The sequence below is a fragment of the Lycium barbarum genome, chromosome 1 (assembly GCF_019175385.1).
Source record: "Lycium barbarum isolate Lr01 chromosome 1, ASM1917538v2, whole genome shotgun sequence".
Taxonomy (NCBI): domain Eukaryota; kingdom Viridiplantae; phylum Streptophyta; class Magnoliopsida; order Solanales; family Solanaceae; genus Lycium; species Lycium barbarum.
Window position 1 is genome coordinate 134,291,861 of NC_083337.1, and position 12,848 is coordinate 134,304,708.

Consider the following 12,848-nt stretch of genomic DNA (forward strand, 5'->3'; position numbering starts at 1 on the left):
GTTTTTAGAAGTAAGGGTAGTATTGAAATTAACAGAAAATATAAGGGATAAAAGGGTAAAGTTATTGGTCAAACTAAAATGACTTTTAAGCCAAAAACAAAAGTTGGGGTTGAACAACTTCTTGAATTTGATTTATTTTAAGCACCATTTAACTTCATTTAAGTTATTTTTACCAAGTATTTAAATAAATTAAAAATGACTTATAAGCTGATTTGACCGATTTATAATTTAATCCGGCTCTTAGTATATATAAATAAAATAATAAACCAGAATCCCATGTTTTCCCGATTTGCCATATCAGCTGTCATCACTTGCCTTTATAGATTGTCACGTCCTAGTCAAAACGTTTACTTGTAACCCCACTTTTCCACTATTATATAAAGTAGTACAAGTATCTCAATCATCTCAAAAGCCATTTTTGTTTGGCTCTCTCTTTAGTCAATCTTGATTTGCCTACTTTTTTCTTGATTTCTTGGCAGCCATGAATGCTCTTGCAGCAACTAGCCGTAACTTTCGCAAGGCAGCTCGCATTCTTGGCTTGGATTCTAAACTTGAGAAGAGTCTTTTAATCCCTTTCAGAGAAATCAAGGTCAGTGATTAATATTTTTTTGACTTTTTTTCATGAAAATGGGAAAATCAATAGAAGGAAGGGAGTTGTAAGAATCTTTATAGACCAATTTTTGTACTTTTTATCTATCTGAATTTTCACTGATTGTTGTGTTTGGTGTTTGATCAGGTGGAATGCACAATTCCCAAGGATGATGGAACGTTAGTTTCGTTTGTTGGATGCAGGGTGCAACATGATAATGCTCGGGGTCCAATGAAAGGAGGAATCAGATACCATCCTCAGGTGATTTTTATTTGCTTTTAATTCTGTTTTTCAAATTTAGTCTTTTTAATTGATTGTTTAGCTGTTTTATTAGATTGTTACTCTTAGTTTTCAGTTTTGAAAACTTTTGACTTTGGAAAATTGAGGCTGGATAGACTTTTTTGCTTTCTTGGTAAATAGACTCCATTGTGTCTTGTATTCTGAGAAAGATTGTAGATGTGAGGGCTTGTTGAAGGCTATATGGTTTCATTTCATACAAAGATGAATAGGTGTTCTACAGTAATAATGTAATTGATGATCAATTATGTTAAGCATAGATAGTGGTAAGAATGTTTATTTCCTTGGTTTGCGCGGTAAACAGTCGATTCTGGTTCATGGGAAATCTTCTGCCTATAATACCGTTGACAATCTTTGGTTTGCGCGGTAAAGAGTCGGTTCCTGTTCAATGGGAATCTTCTGTCTATAATACCGTCGATATTTGTCTTTTTTGGAAATCGTAAAAACAAGGATGTTAGGTTCCCGCGTTTTTATTTAATTTAACAATGGTGAGGGATCGTAAAGTCAACGATGGTTTCATTGCATACAAAGATGAATAGGTGTTCCACTGTAATCATGTAATCAATGATCAATTATGTGAAGCATAGATAGTGGTAAGATTATCTATTTCTTTGGTTTGCGCGGTAAAGAGCCGGTTCCTGTTCAAGGGGAATCTTCTAACTATAATACCGTTGATATTTGTCGTTTTTAGGGGAACAGAAAGTCAATGATTTTAGGTTCCCGTGTTTATTTTTAATTTAAAAATGGTGAGTCAGCTTCTTTGTCGCCTAGTGCGCTGTATAAATTAGGCAAGATCAGGACCGCGCGAAGGTTGGTATTAAATACCAGATTCTGATCAAATTCAATTAGAACTGATCTTTTAAACAAAATTTCTTCTGGTAAGCTTCACCAAGAAAGAATGCACATGTTGAAGCAATGTTGGCAAAGGCGCGCTTAAGCCCTGAAACGAGGCAAAAAACATGTTCAGCACTTAGCCTCGCTTTGCGGGCGCTTCAGTAACGTCATAAGGCTCTAAGTCAATGTAGGTCCGAGGTATTGATGGTGATTTTCTGATCTCGCAGAACAGAATGTGATACAATGAGATAGAATGCAATAGAAACAAAGATAGGGAACGGGTTACCTACTCTTAATAGGTAAAGCGAGCCCCTTTATGCTGAATTAATGAATTTAGAATCAATCAAACTTCCCACCTGAAGAGGCGGACACTAAACAATTGATATTTCTCTTTATCATAATTTTTGTTTCAATTTCTTTGTCCATATATTTCTTATTCATGCTTAAAATTATTAGTGTTGGACTACACATGTATATTTATACTTTTTTCTCCATTTGCGCATTTTTCCATTAATGCCCACACTTTATTTGCGCTTGAGCTTAAAGCCCCAACGGACCTAAGAGCTTTTCTACGCTTTTCGCCTTTGATAACACTAGTTGAAATAAATTATGATGGACTACTCATCTTGCGCTGCACATGATGGTAGTATGAGAGATCTGTAATTTCCCTTAAATTTTTTATTAATGTGGTAAGATTGTTTATGTTCTTGGTTGCGCAGTAAAGAGTCAGTTCCTGTTCAAGGGGAATCTTCTATCTATAATACTGTTGATATTTGTCTTTTTTGGGCGACCGGAAAATCAACGATGTTCGGTTCCCGTGTTAATATTAAATTTAATTCAACAATGGTGAGTCAACTTCTTTAGCGCCTACCGCATTGTATAAATTATGGAAGATCAGGTCCGCTTGAAGGTTGGTATTAAATACCAGATTCTGATCAAATCCAATTAGAACTGATCTTTTAACAAAAATATCTTCGGGTAAGTTTCACGAAGCACGTGTTAGTTGAAAAAAATTATGATGGTCAATACTTTTGGTGCTTCAAGCATGCAAAGCGATGGCCTTTGATAGTTAGATGAAAACTTAGTGTTTCGAGGTTTCAACTCATCTTTTTAGCTTTTATAGCATCTGCTATTAATTAGCAGGTGATAAGTATGATCTACATACTTTTATTTAGCTTTCATTTATTGGTGGTTAAACATTTACGGATAAAATGCTCTTTTATTGGAATTACTTTATGTTAAACTATCTGCTAGATCATGACCAAGAAGTGTTCCCTCATTACATGATTAGACTTCCACTAACCTTTCCTTTCAATTCTTGAATATCAACGACTTCTGTTATCGTCTTAATTTTTCAATTTTCTTGGTACTCTGGATTCTTCAACTTTTTTTTTTTTTTTTCTAGCAATGGACTTGGTACTGAGATATATTAAATTTCTTTTGCAAGGTTAACCTTGACGAGGTAAATGCCCTTGCTCAACTAATGACTTGGAAGACTGCTGTAGCAGATATTCCATATGGGGGAGCTAAGGGTGGAATTGGCTGCAAACCAAAAGACCTAAGCAAAAGTGAATTGGAGCGCCTTACACGCGTTTTCACGCAGAAAATTCATGATCTTATTGGAATTAATACTGATGTCCCTGCACCTGATATGGGCACTAACGCCCAGGTTAGTAATATTGATCATTATATCAAATATTTTAATCTGTGGAGCTTCAGAATAGTTGCAAACAAATAGGGTTATTGACACTTCGTATAAACAGACTATGGCCTGGATTTTGGATGAGTATTCAAAGTTTCATGGGCACTCACCTGCAATTGTGACTGGAAAACCAATTGTAAGTTTTTTGCAACATATTATTGAAGTCCTGTCTGATACATTTTATAATCCGTTCAGTTGAAGTACCCTATTTATCATTTGTCTTAGGATCTTGGGGGGTCATTGGGTAGGGAAGCTGCAACTGGACGTGGTGTAGTTTATGCAACAGAAGCTTTACTTGCTGAACATGGGAAGAATATTAAGGATTTGACTTTTGCAATTCAGGTAAAACTTCGGAGTTGTTCAATTCCATTGTGTTCCTCGGCTACTTACGTTATTGCTCGAAATTCACTCGGGATGATGCTATAAACTTGTATTTGTATGTCTTAGGGTTTTGGAAACGTAGGAGCTTGGGCAGCAAAGCTTATTCATGAGAGGGGCGGCAAGGTAATTGCAGTGAGTGACATAACTGGAGCGGTAAAGAATCCTAATGGGCTTGATATAGCCACTTTGCTTACTCACAAAGAAGCAACAGGAAAGCTGATTGATTTTAGTGGTGGAGATGTGTTGAATTCAGACGAATTGCTTACACACGAGTGTGATGTTCTCATACCTTGTGCTTTGGGAGGAGTTTTGAACAGGTTTAAAACCTTATTTTACCTCTGAAATTTTGCTGCTTGTTACCAAACTGTTTGCATTAGGTTTTATATGCTGCAGAATAGAAAATAAAGTTCTCTAGATATATGCAAGAGCCCGATAGTAAACCTTTTGCTCTTTTCTTTGATGAATTGTGTAAAGAATTCTCTACCGTTTGAATTTCGTCCTTATCCTGTCTTTATAACCGAAACATCTATGTGAACTTATTCTCATTGTGCATTCTGATATTTCACTGAAGAGAAAATGCTGATCATGTCAAGGCCAAGTTCATCATAGAAGCAGCAAATCATCCTACTGATCCAGAAGCTGATGAGGTACTGCTCTTTCAGGTTTTCTAGTCATTTGACTACCAGGATTACCATTTTAATGATAGATAGCTTCCTTATGCAGATTTTGTCTAAGAAAGGCGTTGTAATACTTCCCGACATATATGCCAATGCTGGAGGTGTGACCGTCAGTTATTTTGAGTGGGTTCAGGTAATATTACATATCTATGACACCCCATATATTTGCGTTTATTACATTGGGTGTTTCTAGCTTAACAATTTGCTCAAGATGAAAAGAAGTTAATGGGAGTTCTTGAATATTCATTATGCTATGTAGTTTTTCTGTGGAGTCAGCTTCCAACGATGTGATAATATAGCTAATGATTTATCTGACAACCTAATACAAGCCCGTAATTCTTGTAGATTAGACATTTTAAGTATCTAGGTTGATATTTTCTGGTCATTTTTTTTCAAGTTCTTCTACACTGCCTCCAAAATTGCTATTTTTTAGTTGTTTTTTGTCTCCCGGGTTGGGGTATTCGGGATTGGACGTGCATGCAATTTTCTTAAACTTAGTCCTGTTCTTAACAGGTGTTGAAAAATGTACTGTCAACTCTGAAGATCAATGTTTATCTTTCTGGAATACAACATTTGGCATTTGAGTTGTTAATATTCTCTCTCATGTGCAGAATATTCAAGGTTTTATGTGGGATGAGGAGAAGGTTAACATGGAGCTTAAGAAGTACATGACAAAAGCCTTCCATAACCTGAAGACCATGTGTGAGTCACACAATTGCAATCTTCGGATGGGTGCCTTCACACTGGGGGTGAATCGCGTTGCGCGTGCTACAATATTAAGAGGTTGGGGGGCATAGTGGCACAACATACTCCCTTTATACGCTAAATATTTATGGTCTTTCTCTGCTGCCTGCATAAATTGAGTCATTTGAGACATTCAACAAATAAAATAGTCCTTGGTTCTTAGATTATTCTGGCAATGACTGTTTTGCCATCTCATATTATTGCTGCATTGTAAAGTATGTGCTGGAAATTGAATGGAAGATGGATATTAAAAGGAAATTGAATGGAAGATGGATATTAACTTACTGATGTGTGTATACCTTTTATAGTTGTTGTAGAGTGGGAGTCGGTCTACTGTACGACAACCACTCTGTTTGCATCCCTCTGCTGGAGGTTTCGTTATTTCGTAACGATTTAGAGAAACGAATGGTACATATCCATCTGCAGAAAAATCCGTGGTAGTGATCGTGGTGTACTAGTAGTAATAATAGCATATGTCTTCCCAAGAAGTTGTAGGTTTGTTCCTTGTTTCAACTGTTGAGCCCTGTGCTTAATCCTCTGTCCTTCTCCCAAGTAGATGTCCATTATGTTAATTTTTTTTTTTTTTTGGTACACTGAAAAATGACTAAACGAATTGCTTAAAATCGTTCATACGCTACATTGGTCAAATCTGCCAGGAGAAGAAACTCTATTTCCTTGAGCACATTGTCCCATATTAGCAAATCTTCTTCATGTTTGTGATCTTCATTTATCAGAAAATCTGCATTAGTTTCTCTCCCTCCAAATATGTTTTGGCTTGCTAGCTTCAAGCAAATACTTAATACCTTCAATAATAGCCCTAAGAGGATGGTATTGTATGTCCTCCTCCTTGATTAGCTTGACAACAAGTAGGCGATTTGTTTCCAATTCCAATTCTTTAGCCAGCTTTAGTCCTTGCTTGACACTCCATAATTCTGTAGTGAGGCTTGAAGTAGGCTTCAACATCTCCAGACACAAACTACATAATGCATATTGAATGACACATGATTGGAAAAATAGTTTCCTCTTTATCCAGCTCTAATAAGATAAAAGGACCAATTAGACTTCCTTAAATCTCATCTATCTTAGCTCAATTAAATCTCCCATAATCGTATAAACTTATGTATATAGGGTGCTAGAAGCAACAGGTTTCTAAATTTTATTCCAAATTACTGGAGTTTGGTGCCCTCGAACATGGCAGCTTTTTAGAAAACAATTGTGTCTCCTTGAACCGTCCTCAGAAGCAGCAATATACGGATTTAGAAGTAGTGTCAAGTGTGATAACATGGTGAGCATTCTCACCAGGCTGAAATAAATCGAGCTGCTAAATGATGTTAAAACTTTTGATAATACTTTGAGCATTCCCTTTTCTCAAAATTAGTTAGGAAAAGAAGTGTCACTGAATATTGTGCTAATGACATGGACAGGAAGAGCTACAATGTGGGATTTTCACGGCTTATCTCGTGATTTTTAACGGGCATTGTTGTGGTAGGCGAAATGGTCAATTTCCTATCTAAGGTGATTTTTAACACTGAAAATTGAATTTTTTGTGGCGATCTGAGGATCGCTGAGAATAGTCACGACGTTGTTGAAACTTAGTCGTGATGTCCCCTAAAGTCGCCATAAGAAACTACTTTTCGTGAGTTGCCACAATAGAGAATCAAGGTCCCACCATAAGTTTTCTTTTTCTTTTGGAGTCCACCACATTGTAGCACATTTGCATTCAGCTAGTGCACAAAATTAAAAACGAATTGCATCCATCAACTTAAAGAACCAACAACACTGCCACAATCCAGTGAACGAGATGTCATTAGGTTCCCGTTGCAGATTTGACAAATTAGTGCATGGTACTTAACTCGGTATTTTTCAACATGGACTGCCCATCAAAGAGCACAAAAGAAGGATCAATGGATCATCAATGAGACAAAAGCCTAACCCCGGCGTCTCCGCAGGGCGTTTACCAAGCAGGGAGCATGTGTTCCAATTTTGCCTTTTGAAACATTGAATTAAGCTAATACATTAAAGAGTTTTAGACTATTATATCAGTTATTTGCTTAATTTAATGCCTGACCTTTCCAATTATAGTTTATGGTATAACCCCCCCCCCCCCACACACACACACCATATATATATATATCTATATATTTTATTTTTTTTTAAAAAAAAAAGCTGAAACGTAGAGATTTGCAGCTTCTACATACTTTAACAATTGTGTGCATATCTCACTGCAGCCACATACAACTAGCTTTTCCAGAGTCCAAATCGGGGGTTTGGGGGTTGGGGGTGGGAGTGGGGCGGGGGGGGGGGGTGTGTGGATAAATTGACAAAAGTTCTGCCCTGAAAAGTAGTAGTTTGAAAACAATGAAGCTTTTCCAACAATAACACAAAGTAACTCTTTAGACGTGAATTTAATACACTTATCTATCGTGAGAGATAGATCAATGCTCGGATTCATGCCTAAAGACATTTCGCTTATTTAGACATTAGCCAAAGTCATAGATGGACCCCTGAACTTGTCCTGATTTTTCATCTAGACCCCCCAACTGAAACGTTGACCATTTGAACCCCCGAACATAAGATAAAATGTGTCATTTGAACCCCTCGTGCCAGCTGGGCACATGCGTGAAGCTCACTTGCTGTGACATAGAAAAATAGACCAGTGACATGGAGCCATGTCATGTTACCTGTTTTTTTTTAAAGCCATGTCAACAAAAACAATTAATTTTAACAAAAACTTTATTTTAAAATCTATTTAAATAATTAAAAAAAAATTGAAAAACCCAACCCACCCTCTCCGATAGCCCACCTTGCCACCGCCACCGCCACCGCCACTGCTGCCTCCTCCGCCGCCGCTTTCTTTTTTAAAATTTTTAATCATTAAAAATTAATTTTAACAAAAACTCTATTTTAAAATCTATTTAAATAATTAAAAAAAATTGAAAAACCCAACCCATCCTCTCCAATAGCCCACTTTACCGCCGCCACTGCCCCCGCCGCTTCAAAATCTATTTAAATAGCGTTTTTGTTAAAATTAATTTTTAATGATTAAAAATTAAAAAAAAAAAAAAGAAAGTGACGACGGCGGCGGAGGGGGTGGCGGAGGAAGAGGCGGCGGCAGAGGAGGCAGAGGCGGCAGTGACGGCGGTGAAGTGGGCTATCGGAGAGGATTGGTTGGGTTTTTCAATTTTTTTAAATTATTTAAATAGATTTTAAAATAGAGTTTTTATTAAAATTAATTTTTAATGATTAAAAATTTAAAAAAAGAAAAAAATTGGTCTCTCACGCTCTGTTTAAAGCAGTGAGCTTCACGCGTGTGGCAGTTGGCACGAGGGGGTTCAAATGACACAGTTTATCTTATATTCGAGGGTTCAGATGGTCAACGTTTCAGTTGGGAGGTCTAGATAAAAAATCAGGACAAGTTCAGGGTCCATCTATGACTTTGACTTTTAGACATTAGATATCTCAGGATTGATAGAAATACATATATTGTATATATATTAGATACGAGCTCGGATTCCTTTTTCAGAACCAACAGTAGGTTGCCTCTTCCTCCAATGCGCGTATTATCTTAGGAGAAAGGCAAACCTCAGCAATCATGCTCCCTTCTTCCACAGCATGACGAGACACAGCTATTTTACCATCTAATATGTTGTTTACAGTGCCAGTTCTAAAGGCAATTGGTTTTCCCCAATCAAAATCATTACCATAAACATCAAATCGAGGATCATTGTTCATCATAAAGTAATTACTTGGTAGATCCTCGAATTTTGTTATCTCGGGATCTTTTCCCCAATTCTCGCATATTTTGTTCAGCTTCTCATGGTCATGGTCAGCAATCATCTTTTTAATTTGCAAAGCAATTCATCCTAATCCATGATCAAGTAACTCTCCCGTCTTGAAGGTTATGGTAGCAGGATAAATTGCATTCCCAAAGAACCATTGAGGTAAAGGGGGGGTTCAATCTTCGCCTCATGTCAATGGGTACCTGAAGGAAAATATTTTATTCATAGAATCTCTCTACTATATGAAAATAGCTAGCAGCATTCCTATTTAGAAATTAGAATAGTACGAAATCTATATGAATTTGACTATAAATTTTAACTAAACAAGAGTTAAAATACCAAATCCTAACTAGTAATTTTAATTTCCTACAACTTTGGATTAGTTTTTCAACAATACCTCAAAAGTAGTCTCGTCGTTGTAGTCAAGACGACGACAACGCATAACAGACTGCCAAACATGAGCCAAGATATAGCTTGAACTGACGAAATTGTTGTGGTGTTCATTTCATGGTTGGCCTTTGCTTTTAGCTTTGCTATATTTTCTTTGGTAAGATGACATACCCTTTCCAACAATAGCGGTACTGGAATGGATTGTTTGCTTGCATTTGCAAGTTTTTCATCTGGAATATAAATGCGCTTGCTCATATTTTCGAAAGGGGAACTGTCGTTTCAAAATTGGCGGTGTAGAGATAACATCAGAACCTCGCGATATCTCTGACCAAGAAGTCAAAAAATGCCAGAAAGATCTTCCATCCACCAACGATGATTTGCACTGCAGCCAATGAATATACCATCTACAAGCTCAGTTACTTGCACTGCTAACAGAGGATATTTGGTACCCCTCTTGGTTTATTACTCCATTAAGTGGGAAGAAAGAGCCAACAAAGTGCGGAACGTAATCCGAATCCATAACTTCACCAACTGTAAGGTCATCCAAGCAACGAGGAAATTATTCACTTAATTTTCTGGGATAATAGGAAGGATAAAACTTAGAGTTAATGGTCAGAAAGATACCTGAACTATCATTTTTTTTTCGAGTTTCATATCCCAACTATCAAATGTTTCCTTTTTCTCCCTGAACTATTACCATCTATGTATTAAAACACACTTCGAAGCTGACTATGCCAACTATCAGTTGTTCTTTTTTCCTACCCGAACTATCACCTTCTAGGTGTGTTTTAATAGATATATAGTGATATAGTTCAAGTAGAAAAAGGAAACAATTGATAGTTGGGGTGTGAAACTCGCACAATATTTCTAAAACTTATGTATTTACCCACAGACAGTTCGAAATTTGATTTATAATAAGTTGGTAGTTACTACATATACTACTATGTTTTATTAGATTAGTAGGTCACTAATTAATGTTTATCATAGAGAATTTACCTGTAATGCCATCTGCAATTGCATGAATAACTTGGGCTCTGGCGTTGTTACAGTCAATGAAGAAACAAGTGTCACCATTGTTGTTTTGTTGGTAGCTAGGCGGCCACAGGGGAGGGAAGAAATCTAGCGTTCGAGAAAGTGAATCTCTAAGGTAATCAATCAAGGAACTTGTTTTTAAATTAAGATGCGTTCTTTGTTGAGATGTAGGCTTGTGGTAGATAAGTCCTATTTGGGAATACTCAATTTGAAGCTCTAGAATGTCCCATGGTGTCAACTCAATTTTGCGATGCTCTTCGACCACACCGCTTCTGGATTTAACCGTCATTGGTGAGACCATCCTGAGCTTGAAGGCCATACCTTTCACTCAACCAGAAATAAATAGGAATTAGCTACAAACAAATTCTGTTGCTAGACAACAAAATCCGAATCGCTGATTCTATCGGCAACAGATTATCAGAAAATTCTGTGAACTACGAGCAATTTAGCAACAAGTTCGTAGCTAATTGTAGTTTTTTTTTTTTTTTTTTGAGTTGTTGTTGTTGTAGTGATATTACGTTTAAGTAGGTGTGCTTGATCACCAATTGAGATAGGATCCAAGCAAACTAGGATATTATATAGACCTTCACTTCTGGAACAAGTAAAATGAGTTAGCATTTTATCTACACTAATGGTGTGAAGATCTTTTACACTATCAGTGTAATTTTTTACTAATGTTTTTTAATTATGTTAGGAAGTTAACAACTGACATTTATCATGAAGAATTTATGTGTAATTATCTTATTAGCAGCATAATTGTATAAATATTTCTTTTACTATTAATGCATAAATCTAAAACTCTAAGTAGATGATAAGTTTGTAAATTTAGTTTTTGAGTTTAAGTTATATACATCATCAGGGTACAAAACATAAATTCTTGATTTTTTTAAAATATATGCCACGTTATTCAATTGAGTTCAAGTCAATCTATCCTATTGGGTGGCCAAGATTTCATCGTGAACATGAGATCCGATTTGTTCTTTGATTTTACCCAGATTTGCTTGGTGACTTAAACGAGGTTATGATAAAGTTTTATTCTGGGAAAAGTAAAAATATAGATTGTATATTGAACTCGTGATTCATTACATTTTCAAGTCAAATCCTATTGGGTGGCCAAAAAAATTCTCTGACCATTTACCTTTGATTTTGTCCAGATTTGATTTTTTTTTTCCAGATTTGATTATGAATTTGCAAAAAACATAGTGAGGGCGGTGATCTTTCGCTTTCTTATAGAGACGTTGGTAAAAGAATTCACTAAGGATATGCATGTACACTTAAATCAGATGATATGGTGCGGCATAACATGTATTTCATGGAGTTAATTTTTTTTTTTTTTTTTTTTTAATTTCATGGAGTTAATAATTTACAATGTGTGCTACTTGTACTGATAATGGAAATATAGGCGTTTAAAATTTATTTGTATAGTTCACCTAAGTTTTTTTTTGTTTTTTTTTGTTTTTTAAAAAGACGCAATGATGCATTTAGTAGGATTCGATCCCACAACCTGGATTAAAGGTAGCACTTAGCCAGTGCTCCATTCGATCTTGTTTGAGCATGTGTTCCTTTAGTTAATATTAGATATATTTTACGGATTATATACATAATATATCGAGTTTAGTCGGGTGACCGTGTGTTCACGTGACCCATTTTTTATACCTAGATCCGCCCCTGGTTAGAACCATCCAAGTTGAGTTAATACCTTTAAACCCCCTAAATTATTCATGTTTTGTCAGTTTAATGCTTAACTTATGGGGTGTTATTCTGACCCTCCTAGATTATAACATTTCCTATCTAAAAACCCATCCTGTGCCAAGTCTCATGAAGATTAACCGCCTGTTTACTTTCTTAGTTTGGTTGAAAAAACAATTTTGCAAAAAATTTTAAAATCTGTTTGCTGAAACTGTTCTTTAAAAATTTTAAGCAAACTATTAATCTCTTTTTTTTACCCAGAATGTTTTTTCCCCATCCTGATGCAACCTGCTTCCAATTATAATTATTATGATCATCTGTTTTGCTCCTTTTAAGGATTGGATCAGAAATTGAAGATACTAAACGGGCGAAAGAGAAGACAAAATTAGAAGACTTCAACTGACTTAGTTTGCAAATCTTTTACTTACTTTAGAATACGAAGTAGAGTACTACTAATCTTATAGCTCTAATTAGTTCTCAAAGTAATTTTTTATTTTTCTGCAAAAATGTGTTTAGTAAACAATCTTTTTTTTCTTGTTTTTTTGTTCCAGAACAAAATTCATTAATCAATCATGATCTTTGAATTTCAATCATTTCCTGTCTCTTATTTCCTTTCCAATCATACTATATTGTATCTTAAGTTCATATGTTGCAGCGTCCTAGTGATTGACAAGTGTCAATAACAAATTTATTGGCTTTATGTTTGTTTGACTTGGTGAATTCAACTTCTTAAA

The 12,848-nt window shown here is 35.8% G+C and overlaps 1 protein-coding gene and 1 pseudogene across 1 annotated transcript; one reads left to right on the plus strand and one right to left on the minus strand.

Annotated features, from left to right (window-relative positions):
* Positions 1–395: 395 nt before the first annotated feature.
* On the plus strand, positions 396–5,508 carry LOC132638519 (glutamate dehydrogenase A). Its single transcript, XM_060355368.1, has 9 exons — positions 396–589; positions 737–850; positions 3,168–3,389; positions 3,484–3,558; positions 3,648–3,764; positions 3,870–4,120; positions 4,375–4,450; positions 4,527–4,613; positions 5,092–5,508. Exons 1-9 carry the CDS (start codon positions 482–484, stop codon positions 5,275–5,277), a joined length of 1,236 nt encoding a protein of 411 aa, XP_060211351.1. The 5' UTR covers positions 396–481; the 3' UTR covers positions 5,278–5,508.
* A 3,088-nt stretch (positions 5,509–8,596) lies between these two features.
* Positions 8,597–11,049, minus strand: LOC132604431 (protein ENHANCED PSEUDOMONAS SUSCEPTIBILITY 1-like; annotated as a pseudogene).
* Positions 11,050–12,848: the final 1,799 nt, after the last annotated feature.